The following is a 20,240-nucleotide window of genomic DNA, read 5'->3' on the forward strand; positions in this document are numbered from 1 at the left end:
ATCAGTTTTGACCTTCCAGTGCAGATAAAAACAATTGAAATGGAATTGATTCTACACTACATATATGTGGAAAAGATATTTAATTGTAAAATAGAAAAAGTAGGCCAGAGTACAGTTTTAAGGGTAATTCTTCTGTATACAGTATAGATAAACTAGACTTTTTGCTTAAGTTTATATAAACAATTCCATAAAAGCAGTGAAACATGGAACAACAAAGCAAAGCACAAATAGTTCTATCTTACAAAAAAGGAATCTGCACAGTAGTTCAAAATGTATGTAACACAGCACTGAACAATCTTAAGGCAGCTCAGTCTAAGCACAGGACTAGAAGCCAGGAACTCCTGAGATCCATTCCCAGGTCTACCACAGATTCATGTGGTCTTGGGCCAATTGTTTAACACTCCCTGTGTTGCGCTTATACCAGTTATAAAATTGAGACAATAACACTCACTCACCTGCCTCAGGCAGTATAGTAAGGGTTCTTTAAAAGATTTTACAATGCTCTGAAGATGTTTTATATAAATCTTAAGTATAATATATCACTGCACAGACACACACAAACACAGTATCACAGTGAAGAACAATGATGCCAGGTAAGAGCAGCATCACTACAACATAAAAAATTCCTTGTCCAATTGCATAATTAAAACAGAAAAGTCTGTTTAGAAAATGCATCAATGAAATAATGTCAAGGCTATTGGGGAAAACAGATCAACAGAATATTCTAAAAGAATATTCTCTTTGTGTTCCAGTGGAGACATTCTTTTCTACTCATTACCGAATTTTAAAATGTTTGTATGTGAAAACTGTAAGACACAAAATTTCAATGCCTCCACTATCAAATTTTGCTTGTTATGTAAATTAGGATTTTCTGTTTTGTTTTGATTACAAATTACATTCTTTCAAGAAATATACCATCCACAATAAAACTGCCTGCTAGCTTACTTCAAATGACCTATAGGCTAAACATTTTTCTCATAATTTTTCCTCATCTTTGCTGAAAAATACTTATGCTAGATGTATGTGTAGAAATTATAAAAACATGCAGCATATGTACAAACTGAAAAGTTTAAAAAATATTAGCTTCATATACAGGTAAATCTACTTGGATATATTTGAAATTAAATATAAAAATTTCACCGCCTAAAAAAAACCCAAAAAATGGTTTTCAGAGAATCTGAGACAACTACTTAAAGCTGTACAAAGATTTCCACCTGGAAATGACTTATTCAGAGAAGTTTAAGTTGTTACCATGTAGAAATAACTGTTAATTCATTTTGTCACATAATTCATTTTCAATTTGTCAGCTTAAATCAACATCACCCTTAAAACTGTCCTGTTTTTCAGAAGTTAGATTCATACTAAAATCAAAAATTTCACAAAAACATTGGCTTCTCATGTTTCTGGATCCCTTCAAAAAGATTTATCAACTTATTTTGAAACTGTAAAAAAAACAACTATTTACAGTATTTCATTTTAAATACTTTTCACAATTTCTAAATTCAGAATTTTTATGTTACAAGAAATTCATCAGAGCTCACGGCTTAAGTCCAGTTATCAACTTGTAGCATCTTCTCTATCATGTAATCCTGTGTCTGTACCTATACAGTGTACAGTTCAAGATTGTACTGCAGGTTTTTGAAAGTAACAGGCTTTGCAGTATGTTCTCGTTTATTAAACAGCTTCTTTATTAGTCTGGAGGCGGTTCATTGCCTCTAACTTCTGCCGATAGGCCTCTGCTTCTTGCTCTTTCTTTAGAAGCTGCTGACGATATTTTTGTGCTTCTCTGTTTGCCTCATCCAGCTGCTTCTGAAGAGTTTCTCTTTCCTATTAAAAACAGAACCAGCAATATTTTGTCAAATATGTATTAAATGCAAGTTAAAATGGCAAATACTTTTTCTTTACATGCAGGTTAAGTGTTAGGGCATCACGTAGAAATTGTTCAGTTCTTACTTGGGCAAACCTATATGAATGCTGCTCAGTAAGTTAGACATGAATCTTGACACAATTTCTCACAGTAAGACTTGAGGTCTAAATATAGTAAAACTGAGTTTCTTTAGCTGCAGAGATAAGCAAGTCTTCAAAGAAAAACGGTGCAGTACAAAAACAGACAGTGATCAAATACTAACATGACATAGTATCATTTTCCCAATGATTCAATTCCCTGTGATTTTTTTAAATCAACTTCTAATAAGAATGGAATCCAATCTAACAGGACTATCAATTTCCATTGTATTTCTGATCAGATCGTACTGTCTGTTGCAAAAACTGATACCTATCAGCAGTGTGCACTGGAAAGTGACAGCTACTTACTAACTGGAATATATACATACGTAGTTTCTTAAATGAAGTCATTTAAGTGATCGATACCATGCAATGCAGAGGTATAACAACATCCCCAAGGACACTGCAGATTTATGAATTAACAGGTATTTAGTGAGGTAAGCTTTTTGAACCCAAGAGGACTAACTTATGCACCATTCTGCATACAAATCATATGGGGATGGCTATAACATGGCTTCCAAGCAAAATTATATGGAAAATGCCACTTCCTACGAAGCTTCCACAGGAACTACGGAGAATGTATTTCTATCTGCAGTGACATCGATACTATAATTTTGTTTGATGCTGTACTGAGCCTAATTGAAAAAGCAATTTGCTTGGAAAAACTGTTTTGTTTTGATCTTCAACCAAATACTATTTTATTAAAGTAAGTGTATCATATTTTATGAGTAAGGTAGTCTTTGATTTCACATCATTTTTTCCACTGTAGCTGAAGTAGCCACAGGAAGGAGGCTGTCAGAGAAGCAATCTATTTCCCACAAAAACAAAACTGTCAAAAACTGAGACCCAGCAGAAGTTGCCTTTTCACCTTATCCCCATCTCAGCAGTTCAGCATCACATTCCCATTTAATACCTCAAACAGTTGTTCAACGTTTCTCCCCCCACCCCCAGAACAGCATCCCTATTCTTCACCTCTTTGATACACTCACGTATTTTCATGATCAGAGCCTGAAAATACAAAATACTCTGCCTCCCTTCTACTTGCTACAGTTCTCAGTACTTGTCACAGCCACATTTAGCAGTCACATGCTGTGCTGAATGTGCTGAAATACAATGACATAGGTGATCTGATCATTGCTAACAGCAGCATCTGTATATCAAAAACAACAGCTGAAGGAGCAGTATTATTAAGTTTAGAAAGACTAGCTATAAAACAGAACAGCGTTAACTCTGTAAATGAAACCTGATTTTACACAAGGTTTTAAGAGCTAAAAGAAGCTAGCATTCATGGATTTGCTTCATTTGGAGCATATGCTCATAAAATGAGAGCTCATCTGATCTTGTTGCTTATTTGAAAAGGATGTTCAGCCTCCATCTCTGAAAATTTGGATTCTGCTTTTTAAGTAACATTATAAGTGGCCAACCCATGTAGCTACTAGAGTGACCAGTGCCAAATGCTAAGGCAAAATGAACGGTGGAGCCTACATCTCACAAAGGATCTGAAATACACCAGTGTTGTTCCAGCACCAGTCCAACCAAAACATACTGCTATTTCTGTAATTATCGATGTAATTTAAGCAGAGCCAACAAAGCTTACATAATACAGCCTTGGGGAGTACTAAGTTGGGGAAAAGTTGCTACAGACAATTCTTAAAGGAGTAGTCAAAACAGTGGATCCTGCTACACATGCAAAGTGGGCCTTCCCTCTTGTGAGCACTGAGCTCTGGCATAATCTGAGCTGAGCACTATCTATCTCACAAATTTGTCACACAATTAAATGTCCTACTGTCAAGAAGCAGAGCTGGTCTACTGGGCTGCAGAAGGGTGAGAACCAGCAGCAGCTCATTGGCCAGAGGCTCTGCAGCACATTACAAAAAACAAGGCACTATCACTACTGCAGCCACATGCAGACTGTAAGCACTCATGGGCAGAGATCAAACTCAGAACAATTCTTGTGAGCACTTTCCACAGAAGGGAGAAATAGAGATGTACAGCCACATTGGGTGTAAGCACATTAAGAAAAGGATGGACAAAAGGAGAAAAAAATGAGTCTCAGTGGCAGAGACGGTAAGATAAAACCAGTAACTATCAGGCAGACTAGCAACTCAAAGCATGTAGATTTGTCAGAGAACACACACATATAGTTTTCATACAGACCTAGTCTTTATGTAAGCAGAATAAGCTGAAGAACTGGGGCCAAATATACTAACTATGGAAGCGGACAGAAACCAACGCTTCTGGAGGAACATTACAGACCTACTGTGGACTGAACAGTGAAAACTGGTTCCTTAACTTTGTCATCTAAGATTAAGGACGACTATAACTGGGGTCTTAATTTCAACAAATCTAGAAAACGTTCTTAGGGCACTCTTCAGAACACAAGAGAAAATGTTTTAATTCTCTAAAATCCTTTTCTACCATATAAAAGCTTATACAGATAAAAATCAGGTTAGAGAAGTTTCAGTGCTCTTAAGGAATCTTCCATTTTATAAGGGAATTTTCTTTATTACATACAACTTTCCTCAACAGTCTACATATTGAAGATAGAGGTACCTATAATTAAAATATAATTAAAATTACCAAGCTAAGCAGGAAAAAGCAGGAATGTGAATTCACTAATACAATTCATTTACAAACAAAATTTTTTAGTCTAATTGTCCTGGTTGTTTCTAAAGCATGTCACCTTTTCAACATGCAACAAGAAAGTAACATTCAAGAATGAAAATACAATTCACTGTATGTTAATGAAATATGCATGAAAATGAAAAACAGACCATCTGCATGACAGTGTTTTTTTGCTGCCATCATATGTTTAATTAAACATCACACAGCTTAGGAAGACTGCTATCCCTCTCGAAAATGAGCTGCAATGATTGAATTTAACAGGCAAATGAGAAAGTCAAAAAACATCACTACAGTATTAATTATTCACAATATTTTCACAAGAAGGTTTGTCACCTCACGAGTGGGAGGGAGTTCAACTTAGATTTTCAAACTACAATTAACTGTTTGTACACTGAGTTTAAAGCATCTGAAGACAGCATTCTTTGCCTCAAATCAAGTCTTTATAATGAAATAAAGGAATGAATCACCGATGAGGCAAAGAAACCAATCATCAGTAATAAAGGTTTTCCACATCAAAAAATTATTTTGAAGTGGGAGGGGTCCCACTCCCTCCATATCCAGATATATACTTCTACTATGATAAACTTGGAAGTAAACTGACTTCCCGTGCACTTCCTTAATGCCCCAGTTACCAAAGACAGGGAGCACCACACCAAGGCTCTGGAAGTCAACCGGCCTCTACACAGGGGCAGAGGTCTGTATGTGTATTTCCAGTTGTATAATCAGGGACAAGGTCAGTCATCAAAACTAGCACTTAAAGGAAACAAATAGAGTCCTTCATTTTCACCAGTTACTTTTAAAATTCTATACAAGTATTTAAAATATCTAATTGAAGTTGGCAGTCCCCTTAAAGAATAATTTGCATTATTATACCAACTATCTGTAACTAGGAACAGGTCAATTTATTCCTTAACCAATCTGGATTTTTTTTTCCCCCTTTCCCTAACAATTATTATTTAAGGAAAAGTAATTTCCTGTAGCAATAATTCAGGCAGATGTTTAAAAGTGTGAACAAAAAAAAAGTTTTTATTGTAACAGTCATACAATTTTAAAAAACGCAGCAAGAAAATTTTAACTGTCATGATAATCTGTAATGACCACAAAGCTGCAAAGGCCAAAAGTATTTGATATGACAACTTAAGGACAGAGAAAGTCAATGATGAAAGGTGGTAATTATTGTTACTAGACATGGACAAGGCATAGCACACACTGTACAATAAATAATATTCAATTGCGCACAAATTGTTATTCAATAATGTGAACAGAAGTCAGAGAATACAACCTTTGATAAATGAAGTAGCATGGAATTGACAAAATGAGAACTCACAGCCTAGTCAAGCCTGACAGCAATTTTCATAAACTTTTGACCACAACTAGTCAGCACAGTTAGAATTAACATAGAAGGGGATTAGATGGTTGACCTATTGTTGTAATATTTTTAAAAAAAGCTACAGTTTTAAATTGAACGGCTGTATCTATTCATCATATATGAAAAGCCCTCTTAATGTTGATAGGTCATCTGTATTGTAATTTCAAAAGACATTATGATGCAAAGATATGTAATAGAAAACTGCTCCAGAATTAAAAAGGAAAAAAAAGAAAGATAAAAATTGACAAACCCAGAATCTTACTGTTTCATATTGCCATTAACAGTTATCTAGTTATCATGAATGGTAAGGAAACATTGCTAAGAATGTGATCTCACAATCAGGACAAGCATATGGCCATAAAACACAGATGAGGGGACAGTATTCTCATTCACTGCTATCACGTCAAGTTACGTGATAATATGTTATCAGTATCTAGTTTTAAAAGCTAGCTAGTGATCTTAGAGCGGAAAAAAATGTTAAACTACCAAAAACTTCAACGAATGTTATTTTCATGTGCATGACCAGAGGATGAAGCAAAGGGCACTCCTGTATTCTTTTTACAACAACCTTGTAACAGATAAATTTCAGTAACAGGGGAGACTGAACAAGTTATTGTATCACACTCTTCATTCTTCTGTTACACAGAAACTTAGCTTTAAAACAACACCAAAAAGCACAACCACATATTCAGTGCTGCACACTCTGGTTAATACACATCACGTAAGAGACTCCTTACTTCTATTTCTGCAGACTCCACGCGATTTTCAACAATCTCAATGCACTGTCTCTTGACTGGCGGTTCTTCACTTATCACAGTTTCTTCAGCAATATCTGTTGCTGGAACTGTTAATACTGAAAACATTTGTACATATAAATACACTTTAGTTCAAACAATATTTGCACAATATAAAACTCAGACAGATAATTTTATTAACAGCAGTAAAATGCAAAGTCTTTCCCTTAAAAAAAAAAAATGCAACTCTATACAAGTGCATTATATAGCCAGCTCTACAAAAGTGACTTACAAAGCCAGTGCAGAGAAAATACCCTAAAAGCTTTAGCTATTTATATGCTGCTGAAGAATGCTTTCTGACAACTAGCTGTACTTGTTCATACACATGGTGGACAAAATCATTTGTCTCCAATGTACAACTCTTCAAGCTTCATACTTGGAATCCCCATGAAAAAAAGAGAAATCACTTTTGCCTAAATAGCACTCATTGGCAGAGCATCTTGAAAAGAAACCATCCAGAACCCACACTTGCCACAAAACAGCACTTGTTACACTAACAGCTTCCACAAACAAAGTACATAGGGCCCAAGAGGGACAATTTTTGTCATCCTGGCTTCACTGGTTCTGAGACTGACCCCTTCCAAAACCCCAGACTTACTGAGGGCAAAGCAAGCATTTACCACTTTGCCCCTGTATGTGCCATTTCTTACCCATACAGTTTAGTAATTCTTTTGTTCTTTCTCCTAATGCAGAAGCTCAGCTGACACATGGCAACTCACTGAACTGCCATAGCTCGTATGTCTGAGCCTTCTGCAGTGAAAGGATTCAAAAGTGTATTCAAACTAATTACCACACAGATTTCCAAGCTATTTGCATCTAACAACTTATTACTATACATAAAATGGATTCTCAAACTGTGCAAGTTTCCACCTACCTTGCTGTCCATCTGGCATGGTCACGATGATTGGCTGCCCTATTCCACTGGTTGGAATTGAATGCAGATTACCAAGCTGAATGCCATCTGTAACTATAGTAATAACTTGCTGACCTCCAGAACTGACAACTTGCTGAATAGCACCATCCACAGATTCTGCAGTCACAACTTCTTCTGTCGCCACAACTATCAACAGATTAGCAAAGGAACTAAGTCAATTTATAAGTTAAACTTTATGATTTCAAATGCATTTTGCTAAAGCCAAGGAAGAATTTCTTCCATGTCATTTCAAAGGTGATCCTCCCCCAAATTAATGCATTACTACACATTATGTCATTAATGTAAAAATTTCACCAGGCCCATACAAAGCAATAACATTTTGAAATATATATGCAATTCTGTTCTGTTTTACCTTGCTCGGTATAATCTATTTTTATTTAGTAAGTTTCTTAATATACACACCCCACTCAAAAAAGACTACTTGGGTTCAGTGTTAACATGGCATCAAGAGTTGTTTTAAGAATACAAATAATTTTTTGCAACGTACACAGAATTCAGCATTCAGAACAACAACACATACCACAGCTTGCACTACACACCGTAACTGAGGCCTTACACTACCACCCTTATTTTCTTAAAACATGATACTGAGACAAAGAGCAAGATCACTAGGAACACAATCAAAGAATCTCAAGCACTTTAACTCTGTATTTTATTTTCAATTTGTAAGGTAAAAGCAAAGCCTTTGATTTAAATAATAGACATTAGAGTGCTTCCCATCTACAGAGATGGAATTAAACCCCTATAGGCTGTGTTGTGATGCTTCAGATGAGAGAAGGTAGATAAAACCCTGAAGCTTTCATCTTTTAAATTAATTACAACATACACACAGTCACTCTGTAGTTCAAATGACTGCAGTCATTGCCCTCTGAAGATCTTTATGTTCAGAGATTACTGTCCTATAGCACTGCTTAAATATTCAGAGAGTGTTTGTTCCGTACACCAAAACAGTAAGTTGTACATGAATAAGTGGTACTGTATTGAACTTGATTTGGCTTCCAAGTAAGGACGTTGAAGTAAGAGACTACTGTGACAAAGAATTCCAAGTTGCAACTGCCAATACTAGCTGCTGTGGCAAACAGCTCTGATCTTTCAGTTTCAAACTCAACGCTGGGCTTTCCGTTCTGGAAGGAGACATTAGGACTTCTGCATGAGACCTTAGAATAAAAACCTTTGAGATTTTGTCTGAAAACATATTTATGGGAGTATTTTTCGTTAACATGAATAAAGTCCTTATTCTTTCTTCACTCTTTTTATTTATATCCCTATAAACCTTAATTATCACACAATTTCATATGATAAATGAAACTTTAATTTAAAACAGAAGCACTGATATATTCAAGAATTTCTAAATTAATGTGTGTTATTTTCTTCTGCAGCACGCACAAGGGAGAACTCCTGCATGCAGTGAGATACGCCTTGTTCCACTACAGCACACCAAATATTGCATTCCAAATACACACTTTAAACCAGGCACTTCTCTAAATTTTCTCCACTCAGAGCTCCATACACACATGAATCGTATTAGCACGTAACATTCATCTTCTCATACACACTTCACTTGAGTAAAAACTAACACAAGCATGATTCTACTCAGCTACAGTGAGTAGCATATTTCTTTCTTTGATTTTACAAAATTAGAGTGTTTTTAACTGTAAGCCATGAGGAACTAGAGGGAAGAGATCAGAGAAAAGTTCACCTGGAACGGAGAGAAAAATCTAGAAAGGAACAACATAAACAACATAAAAGGCAGAACCTAATTGCTCTATCCAAGCTTATACAACCTTAAATACAGGAGGCTAAATAAAACCCAAAACCAGAATTTTCACCTCTACAATTTTAGGAAATGTAAGTGGACTGTTTTTATTTTATTTTATTTATTTATTTTTACAAGATGAGCACAACAGAGAGGGTACATGGCTTTGAGGTTTGTTTTTTTTTGTGTGTGTGTGTATGTTGGGTTTCTTTTTTTCACTTGAACACACTTACTGTTGATGCACAGTAATGAAAAGCTGCTTTTGTATCCTTTATAAGCTGTTAAACGGGTAAGATTCCAGGAAACCATTTACTGTAAGTAAGATGCTGCAAGACTGCCCATGCTTCTGCATAAAAATCAAAGTACAAGAACTGAACTACACAGGAGGGTTAAGTATGATGGACGTTGCATTACTGAAGGTGAGAAGCTACTGCATTAAAGTTTGAAGTGTATTTCTTCCTGCCTGTCATCACCTGCCTACACTCTAACAATGTTTTATCTTCAGTGGTTTGCTGACATGTAATGTCGGTTACAGCAGGGCACTGCAAGGGTAGGCCCATGAAACATGAGAACACTCAGCTACCAAAGTCTATCTACTACTAAGTTCTGGGTACACATCTAATACTGCATAATCCTACACAATCCCTTCTCTCAAGTTTCTCTCTCCTACAATTAGATCTGAGTTTCACTGAAATACATGAATTGATTGAAAACATCATCCGCTTTTTCTGTAATGAAAGGCATCACATTTTGGTTTTGAATCATCCACTTCACTTGCAATATATAAATGTCATAGAATAGTATAGCTGCACTTAGGCACTGCTCTAAGAATTAGAAGAGCTGGACTATGCAGAAATTCTGCAGGACTTCAAAATACTTGGAGGTGACAACTCGGATATATGTTAGGATGCAGCTGTCATGCCAGCAAGTCTGGGAGTCCTTCCACCTCCAGTGAAAGCTGTGTCCTTAAGAATGATGTCTATTGCAGAGCTGAATTCTGTGAGAATTAAGCACCAAAGATTTTGGCCTCACAAAGTATCTCATTGGGGGCCATTTCCTATAACTTAGCAGAAAGAAGCATTCAAAGGAAGCAGTCTCAGACCAAATGCAACTAGACTGCACGTAGACAAAGATGTGAATTCAATCTCCTGAATTATGCTCTCTTTCAGCAAGAATGAACGTTAATAGCATTAGGCTGACAAATTTCTGACCAGATGTGGTCAGAAGTCTTATTAAGCAATAGTTGTACACATGTATCTACCAATCTGTTGGGTGAAAGAAAAGGAAAGTTTTTGTTAACATTGGAAAAAAAAAGTCCTTACTTCTGCATGAACTATATCACAAAAAACCCCAGTTATGTACTTTGTTTTAGTTTATTAAAGAAGATAAGCTGTTAGTAACATGGCTTTCTAACCTGGTGTTTCTGAAGAATTAGACAACGGTGCTGATGCTTCCGCTAAAGCCGCTAACGTGGCTAACACCGACGTTGATGAATTTCCAAACTGCACAGCAGACACTCCTGTCTCATCTAGAAGGAGGAAAAAAAGTTAGTTGATATTTTAACAGCCAATGAAATCCCATTTACATTTTTATTGTACTGAAGTTTCTAATACACACTGTTCTCGGCAACTTTCTGCTAAACCAAAGTGCTATTCTGAAAGCACGTTTGTGAAATAAATACAACTGATAAAAGAACTGCCTTCATAAAGATAAATTAAGTACTTAGGTATTTACAACACATAAGGAACACTGAAGAGTTATATGTAAGTACTCTATTCTTACCATTATTTTTCCTAAAGCCTTTTCACTGAATGTAAAATCCTAGCTATCCTATAGGCAACTAAATATCCATTCCATCTGATGTATTTGCAGAAGATACCAGACCTGTTAGGTTCACCACCCCTCCAGGTCCAATGATGAACTGTGGTGTTGCTGCATGTATTGTCACAGTATCCGGACTCTCTGGATTCGTATTGATTTGGTTCTGCATTGCAATCTAGGAGACAAAGGTAGTAATATCATTCCAACTGTAGATACAAAGAATTATTTACCTTCTGAGAACTAGAATAATTGAATATTACACACAAACAGGGAGGATCTCCCTAGTTATATCCATGCAATAAACACACACAGTGTCACATCCTGTGCTCTGCTAAACACATCAGAAACATTTTTTGGCTGAAATCTAAAGACAAGCATGTTGCTAAGTATGTTAATATTGGCAATATGGCAATACGTTAAATTTTACAGCTATATTAAAACCTTAGCTGATCACACATGTAAACAAGTACTTTGCTATAAATTCCCTTATCATCACGAATTAAAAGTTACCTGTAATATTTCAGCAAGGTCTTCATTTCCATTGTCTATTGCAATGTCCAATGCAGTTTTGCAAAATTTGCTCTGAGCATGAACATCTGCTCCATACTTTATTAAGAGTTCTACAACTTCTTGGTGGTTATGTTCAGTAGCCCAGTGAAGTGCAGTCATTTTGAGCATGTCCTTTGCATTGACATCGGCACCGTGCTACAAACAAGAACATTGAGTAAACTATGTCATTAGAAGTAAATGAATTAAATAATGCCACTCATGAAACAAAGCCCAAAATTGTCTCTCTCTAGCCGTAGTGTCCTGTTACCTTTCAAGAAAACTATAAATGTATAAGGTCTTCAATCTAAGTACCACATGTTATTGACCTCAAAGGACTGAATACTCCCCAAAACATAATCTTTCTTGGTTCTAAAAGCTGTTACTCACACGATACCAAGTTAGAAAGGAATATTTTTTGGAACTGCAATAAATAATTCACCTGAAATCATGATTTTAATTAATATTAAAATAAATTAAAACCGAATAGGAAAACAAAGCTCCCAATACATACAGTATAAATACAACGTTTTGATGTTAATTTCACAACTAAAAGGAAATCACACATTTTTATCACAAACCATTGTAATATCTCTGGCTCAGACCTTGTTTCAGCAGTTCTTACCTTAAGTAAGACTTCGACTATGCTGGCATGGCCTTCTGATGCTGCCATATGTAATGGAGTTCTGTCCACTTTTGTTCTGGCATCACGACTTACACCTGCTCGCAGCAACACTTCTGTCGTTGAGTAGTGTCCATACTGTGCTGCTAGATGAAGTGGAGATGTTCCCAACTGTAATTTAACAAAAAAAAAGTGGACTTTTAACAGATGTCAGTATGAAGTATTTCTTCTTATTCTGAAGCTATCAAACTCGGGTGTTAGGCCACCACTTCAAATTATCTTCCCTTGCAGCCACAAGGAAAGAAGCTATCAGGGCTTTCACAGAGTATAAGGAGGAAAAAAAGTTTAACTTTTTTTCAGTAATCACAACACACTAGAAACAGATCACTGTTTTAGATTTTTTCCTGTCTTTTTAAGGTGTGATGTTTCAAAGGGCCTAACCCTGTTTTTAGTATTGGTCAACATACCATAACATCCAATGGGACCTCTGGAAGTCATCTAACTCCAATCTCCTGCTCAAAACAGACTCAACTTGTCAGATAGGTGACCACACAGATTAAAGTTCTTAAGGGGTTGCAAATACCCTAAAGTTTTAGATACCTGCCTTAGTCTACATAACCTACTTAAAGCATAGGCACCTCAGAGCACCTATATCAGGAAACTCTCAAGTGCATGTATTAGGTAGCAGGGACTGCTGTCTTAATTCAGAACTCTTGCTATACTAAACATATAAACACTGTAAGTAGGATGATTGTTACTTCCCTTATTAACCACTCCAAAGTTCATTTTAACAGCCATCAGAAGGAACTTTTTCAGACTGTTACAAAATTTAGTAGAAGATCAGACCATATGAAGAAACAACGAAGTTTAATTTTGAATTAGACATCAAATGATGCGACCGCAAGATTTCAAAAAAGAAACTCCCAGGGCCAGCAATGTAAATGCTTATTTGTAATAATCCTGTTTTCTTTTTCAGGTGAGGGAAGTAAAAGAATTTACTGAACACTGCAAAAGTTTTCATTACCCAATCTGTGGTAAAAGGCGCTCCATTTGCCATCAAAATGCGAACTTCATCATCTTGTCCTGCTCGTGCAGCTTCTAGAAGTTTCTTTCCCAAATCTACTAGTGACATCTAGTGAAGGACATAAAGGAACATACAGAAAACAATATATACATAACATTAATACTGTTTTAAGTGCACAAATATGGCTGTAATGTCTTTTAATGACTATTTCTGAACTACTCTGAAAGTTCAAAAACTTTAAAGTTCAGACTTATAAGCTGGTATTTTAGCCATGACCTTGCTTGACTGCAAGAAGCAGACTGATTTAAGAATTACTTTTGTCAGTCAAACAGAACTGACATTGGGGTGAAGATTTCCGTATTACAATGCTGTAACCATAGCAGCCTCAACATTATATCAAAGCAAAGTTAAACTGGACTAGCTGCATATTTCTTAAAAGAAAACGTGGTTCAGCAGCTCTCACCTGCTACCGCAGCCTTCTGTAGCTTTGTCCAGCTTTCAAAAGGTACTAAGTCAGAGATGCCATGCCACATGTCCAAAGACACTACCTTCACTTATCCAAAATGCCTATATACATTTAAGAAATTCAACTATGCAAATGCATTTAGATGGATAAGAATACAGCACCTTTCTGGCATCTTGTCCATAACTATCATTCATTTTGTTCACCTTAAAATAATTTCTGTATTCCTTGATAGAGCACAAAGCAATAGGCACATATTTTTGTGCTATCTGCATGAGACACACAGACTAAAATATCACCCTGAACACAAATGTTACTACCTCCATCAGCTGCCTACAGCTACTAAAAATGTGCTAAGTTTGTAGACTTGAGACACTGGCTGGAAAACCTTCGTGTCATCTTCAGGTAATCTCCTATCTCCCTTTAAAAAAAAAAAAAACATGTAAAAGATGTGTAATTTAGAGCATGTAAAATTATATATAAACAAAAGACACCTATCTACATTCCTATTGCATCAAAGATTTAAACCCACTCTGCTTCACACTTGCTATTAAATATGCTCAATAATAAAATTTAGAACTAAATCGTAACTCATGCTACTAACCAGATTATTAAACGTTCAGTCCTGTCTCTATGCTTTCCACTACCAGGATGTCAAGAACAGAATTACTTTCATCAATTTGCTTTCCAGTCACAACTAAGAGTTAAGCCTTGATGACTAATAACGGCAGCAACAAGGCCGTGCAGCCCATCTCCTATGCAGTGTCAGTGTATGAGTGTATGTCAGTTCAGAAAGAAATCCCAACAGGATCATTTTTAATCTCTTTTCTTAAGCCTACACTTCTATCACAAAACCACCTTATTTAGAAAGTTCTCTGCACCTGGGTCAACTGGCAAACTGTGTGTGGCGTGTTGCTAAATGAGCTGAAAGTTATTGATTTTGGAAGGAACGAGAAAGCAGGAAGGGGGGAAAAATACTGCAAACGCAGAATTCCAGCATGTATCAGTAGAGCCACAAACGAGAGCACAACTGACTGCTGGCACCAATATTCCCTCCACAAAGATAATACTCCATTTACTTCCATCCTAGCACACAAGCACATTTTGACTTAGCCAGCCAGAAAAGGAGACGGGAGCAGGAAGGTGGCAAGGGCAGGCCAAATACAGACAATGGGAAAAGGAAGGAAAGAAGGAGCACACGGTCAGGTGCAGAGGAAGGGACAAGCAGCTGGCTCTCTGCCATGAAGAGAAAAAGCAAAAGAGAAACAGGAATAAGAGAAAAACCTACTACTTGTCCCCGTTAAAGGGAGACACTAAGGGTAATGATACAAAACAGTAGGGTAGAGACAATGTTTGTCAAGTGCAGCAGTGAAGTAAAGGAGCAAAGTCTTCCCTCTATATGGCACCCTTTTTTTTTTCAGGGGTGTGAGGGATTGCAATTTAGGAAGGGAAAAAAAGCACACAAAGACTTTTCTGATGGTCTAATACCACATCAAGAACCTCAGAAGTGAAAGAAAAACTGTAACAATCCAAATTACTGAAGTTAGGAACAAATTCAGAAATACAATTCATTTTCCTTGTATCATCTATACTGGTAAAATTAACTGCAAAGCTGTTATCAAAGCTCTATACAACAAAAGCAGCAAAAAAAAAAATTCAATTACATTGGCCTGAAAAAGAAAGAAATGAAACGTTCTAAGGAAAGGAAAAAGAGGGACCTGGAAGATCATACATGATACGACCTCCATTACCGTGTATTTTTACATTAACTAACGCTCTCTTCGGTTGATATAAAGTGTTTGTGTTTTAAACTAGCACAAAACATCACATCAGTTTACATGTGTGTGTGATGTAGAACTTTAACTTCAGTTACGATGATAACATTTATTTCAGAAATGAAGTTTCAGATCTCCTAGAGAGCTTGAAAGCACACTCAGGCCATCTAGTGGAAGAAAACGACAGAACTAGCAGAGCTGCACGCTTGGACTCAAAAATAAAAATCACCTTGTACACCAATAGCACACTGCAGCCGCAAACGATGCCTTTCTGACAAACTACTTGGGCACGTTCAGCCACTTTTAACCAACCAATACCAGCATTTATGACATTTCTCAGGACTAATCAACCCCAAGCTGACCTACTTGGCAGACCCCTCCAAGGACCCATACAATAAGGTCAGCAACCCGTTAAGTAACAAACACCCCGCATTTTCCCCCAAGCTCTTTCAGTGCTAGTACCGGGACATGCCAAGGGTCTGCAGTATCACAATTTCCTTCTGCCAAAAGAATCCTTCGGCTGCCCCCTTGAGACCATTTTGTGGCACTACAACAGCACAGCGATACGATCAAAAGTTCTGGGTATAGCACAATAAAATATATTTTAAATCAAAATGAGATTTCCACTTCAAAGCAGCACTCGCAGGTAAGCACCGCTGCTGCTCCCTACAGTGATAGGAATCAAGTCCGCTGCATAGCGCCGGAGGGAGCTCTTCTGCAACCGGCATCTCCATCCAGCCCGGGCCACGCTCTCTAAGAGCAATCTTTCAGACACCAGAAGCATCAGTGGCTCTGAAATAGTCTTGAGACTACTGGATTTATTCTTATGGCAATCCGAGTACGTTTTCAGACTTGTAACAACTCTCATGCGCTGTGTGAGCAGAGGGGTTTGTCTACCACGGGGTAAATGGGGAAGAGCCTCTGCTGGGTTTGGGCTTCTCAGCATTCACTGCCTCCTGAACTTCCACACCGCGTTACTGCAACGCATTCTGCTGAGTGCCGTTAGCCAGGTGCCACAATTAACTGGTTATTAAATGTACATCAAGTTACTATTGCAATTTCACTTTGGTTCTAAAGGAAACCATACTGCTCTTAAGTATCCTAAAACTTAACTTAGATGTAGGCCTTTTACATTCTCTAAAGCTCTGAAGGTCACGTCGCTTCAGAGGGGTACACAACAGCAGCATCTTTCGGACCAGCGTGCTGTCCAGTGGGTGCCGGATCTGGCCTTTGCTCCCCTTCTGCCACTGTGGCACTGAGCATCAGCCGGTCAAAATCAACCGGCACAAAACAAATAGTTGTTGCAGAACACCTGCTAACGTGGAGATATCCCAGCTGCTGGTGCACTTCTAGCAAGGCATGCTCCTAAGTGAGACGTACTTACACGAGAACAGCATGAGTGCAGCAGTGCAATTTACCAGAGAGTCAAGTGAATCAATATACGCCACATCTACAATGACAATCTGTAATCACTTCTACAAACCCCAAGACAAGCGAAGATCTAGAAAATGGTAAGAGGCTCCCCCTACTCAAGTGGCACGCAGCAGGATTATACATGGAAGATAGCTTGAAACCCATCATTTCCGGCATCCATTTACACCCAGAAAAAGAAAGGCCTTTTCAATACGCCTTTTTCCTTTTCTTATTTCAAAAAATTCAACCTCCTTCCCCAGACCTGATCTTCAGAAATGTTTTTACCCCACTCATTTCAACGTTGCACAGTACCTCTCAAAACTGAGAATAGCAATTTCTAGTTAATTTTATGCGCCTACCCACACCACATAAAAAAAATATTTTTAGAATACAAAGTTTAAACAGTTAGCAGCAACTATTTAAATCTTTAATCAAGCATTCAGTTTTGATCACTATTAGAATTGAACTAACAGGTCCAACTCGTTTTCTTCTCTATTTTTCCATCAACAACCTGAGTGAACTTAGAACAACTCTTCTAACCCAACTTCTCATTTCAATTAGTTTTGTAACTTTTAAAGGAACTGAAAGGCCTGCATTAAACCTAATTGTAGAATCAAAGAATGCTTTGGGTTGGAAGGGACCTTAAAGATCACCTAATTCCAAGAAAGCATTCATTAATAGTAAAATGTTTTAATTTCAGTGCTTTCAGCTTTCCTCTAGATTGTGCTGTGCTCATTAAATTCCCCCTCACTTGTTTAAACAGAAACATCCCCTTCATGTTGGACCATGTCAGCATCAGATGAAAAATACCTAAGAGAACAGATCAGAAGAGCAAACACGTAGCTAGATAACTTTGTGGTGAATGTATTCAAGCCTGTATTTATGCAGGTCCATATTCCAATTCGGTTCATACATTAAATTAAATTAGTACCCAATCATCAATGTAATTCCATTAAACAATGCAAGCGTTTACAAAGAAAGTCTTGCCCTTAAGAAGAAGAGTAGAGATTTGGCCCCTATCGGCAAAATACAACATCTGCAGCATCTAAGAAATATTATTATGCAACAAGGGTGAACCACTGGCACCAAGATTTGGGTTGGCACTGCCAGCAAACTACAAAGCTTTCACAGATAGATTTGGCACTAGATAACACAGAGGTTATATTACAGCAGATAGGATTGAGATGCAGAGTATAAGGGTTTGTGATGTTGCCTTTGAACCATAACACAACCTCAGAGTCTGCCTCATTCATCAAAAATGGAAGAAAATACTTTGAAACAAAAATCACCAGTCTCTTTAATTAAAGCAACATTTTTATTATGAGGAATCTTTCTTGACAATTTCTTGCACACGGGTTGAAAAAAAAGAGCTCATAAAGAAACTGCTTTTAGGAAAGAACGTCGGTCTGGAGGGAGAGTCGATACCTAGTGTACAGCGATCATTAGGTCCTGCCACGTATGTTCTTAACCTTACTCACAGCAGATTTCTGTACCCCTACAGGCACCTCAACCAAACAGCTTTTAGTCTTATTAGCGCTTCAAAACTCAACAACAGTTCAAAAAAACCACTACGCTAAAGGCCTCCAATGGCTGCACTCGTAACTATCAGCACGTTTACCATGCGGCGTTCGCCGTTAAATAAAAACCACCTTAGCAAACAGGCTGAAGGCCTCCACGCAACCGCTTTAAGTTAAAAGCTGTGAATGAGGAAGCCTTCCTACGGCACCTTCCTGCAGCGTCCTATCGGACGGCCTGGCCAACAGAAAGTACTGGGATTACCAGGGAGGGAAGCGAGCCCCGGGCCCGCAGCAGCGAGCCTTGCCCCGCGTTCACCCCCCACCAGCTTTCCGAGGCGCAGAGCTGCGGCTGGCGGAGCAGCTCCCCCCGGGGCCCCCTCCAGCTCCGAGCCCTCCCATGCAGCTCGGCGGCCGCGGGGCTCCCCGCCAGGCCGGGCCCAAGCCCCACGCGAGGCCCGGGCCCACGGGGCCGACCCGAGCCCCCCAGGACAGCCGCAGGGCGGGAGGCCCCACGGCGGCCCCGGCCCCACGGCGGCCCCGGCCCCGCACCAGGCCGCGGCCCGCCGAGGCCGAGGCCCGCTCCCGGGGCCGGGCCGCCGCCCGCGCCCCCCTCGCGGCGGGGTCCCCGGAAGGCCGGCCGGCCCGCCCGCTCTCCCCGACAGGAAATCCTGGCTGGGCTGGGCGCTGCGGAGGGAGCCGCGGCGCCGGGTTCCGGGGGAAGTGGAATTATTTTTTACCAGCGAAGAGATCGACTTCCACATCCGGTAACGGGGCCCTATACAAAGGCGCTGACTGACCTGGAAAAGCTTGAGCCGGCCCGGGAGAAGGGTGTGGGGGAGAAACGGGCCGCGGGGCCCGGGAGCCTTACCGTGCCGCCGGCCCGCCCGCCGCCGCCGCCGCAACAACCGGGGCCGCCGGAGGCCGCCGCTCATCGGCGCCCAAAAGCCCCACACAAAAGTCCCCGCTGCTGCCCGGCGGAGGGACACGGCGGCTGAGGGGCGGGGAGGGGCGCTGCGGCTCGCCGCGCTGCGCCCCCCCTCCTTTCCCCGCCGCAGCCGCCGGCCCGCGCCTCACCGCGAGGCGGCCGAGCGGGCAGCGGCGGGAGGGGCGCGCGGCACTTACCCTGCGGCGGGCAGGGGGCTTTTACACCGGCACCGCCGCCCCGGCCGGAGCGGGGGGGGTGGGGGGGAAGCGGCGGAGGGATACGGCCTCGGTGCCGCCCGCCGCGCATGCGCGGCGGCGCGGGGAAAGGCGGGGGGAAGCGGGCGGCGGGACGGGGCCGCCATGTTCCCGGCCCGCCGCGGGCACGGGCGAGAAGGGGGCGTGAGGGGCTGCACCGCCTCGCGGCCCCTCCTTGGGGTGAAGGGGGGCTTCAGGAGGGTGTGGGGGTCGGGGAGGAAGGGCTCGGGGCGTGTGGCGGCTCCAGAATGGTCCTGAGGCCTCGCTGGTCTGTCAGACTGCTCTGGCCTTGAGCCTCAGGCTCGCCGTGGGGGTGGTGTCTTGGGCCCTGAAACGCTTCTCCTAGGCTGGTTGGTTGCAACCCGGTTGGAAAGTGCTTACGCTCAGGTTCTCACCAA

At 39.9% G+C, this 20,240-nt stretch overlaps 1 protein-coding gene across 4 annotated transcripts; it reads right to left on the minus strand.

Annotated features, from left to right (window-relative positions):
• Nucleotides 1-65: 65 nt before the first annotated feature.
• GABPB1 (GA binding protein transcription factor subunit beta 1) lies at nt 66-19,847 on the minus strand. Of its 4 annotated transcripts, XM_083850758.1 has the most exons (10): nt 19,532-19,779; nt 14,279-14,379; nt 13,496-13,603; nt 12,475-12,642; nt 11,814-12,008; nt 11,367-11,478; nt 10,897-11,010; nt 7,667-7,852; nt 6,736-6,851; nt 66-1,827 (listed from the first exon to the last, which is right to left on the minus strand). In XM_083850758.1, the coding sequence occupies exons 2-10, from the start codon at nt 14,282-14,284 to the stop codon at nt 1,675-1,677; spliced, it is 1,158 nt and encodes a 385-aa protein (XP_083706884.1). In that variant the 5' UTR covers nt 14,285-14,379; nt 19,532-19,779; the 3' UTR covers nt 66-1,674. The 4 variants fall into 4 exon arrangements, with proteins under 4 accessions (XP_083706884.1, XP_083706885.1, XP_083706886.1 ...); XM_083850759.1 differs by lacking the exon at nt 14,279-14,379 and having other exon boundaries at nt 19,532-19,847; XM_083850760.1 differs by lacking the exons at nt 14,279-14,379; nt 19,532-19,779 and adding an exon at nt 19,786-19,839.
• Between the last annotated feature and the right edge of the window lie 393 nt (nt 19,848-20,240).

The sequence above is a fragment of the Anser anser genome, assembly GCF_964211835.1.
Source record: "Anser anser genome assembly, chromosome: 10".
Lineage (NCBI taxonomy): Eukaryota > Metazoa > Chordata > Aves > Anseriformes > Anatidae > Anser > Anser anser.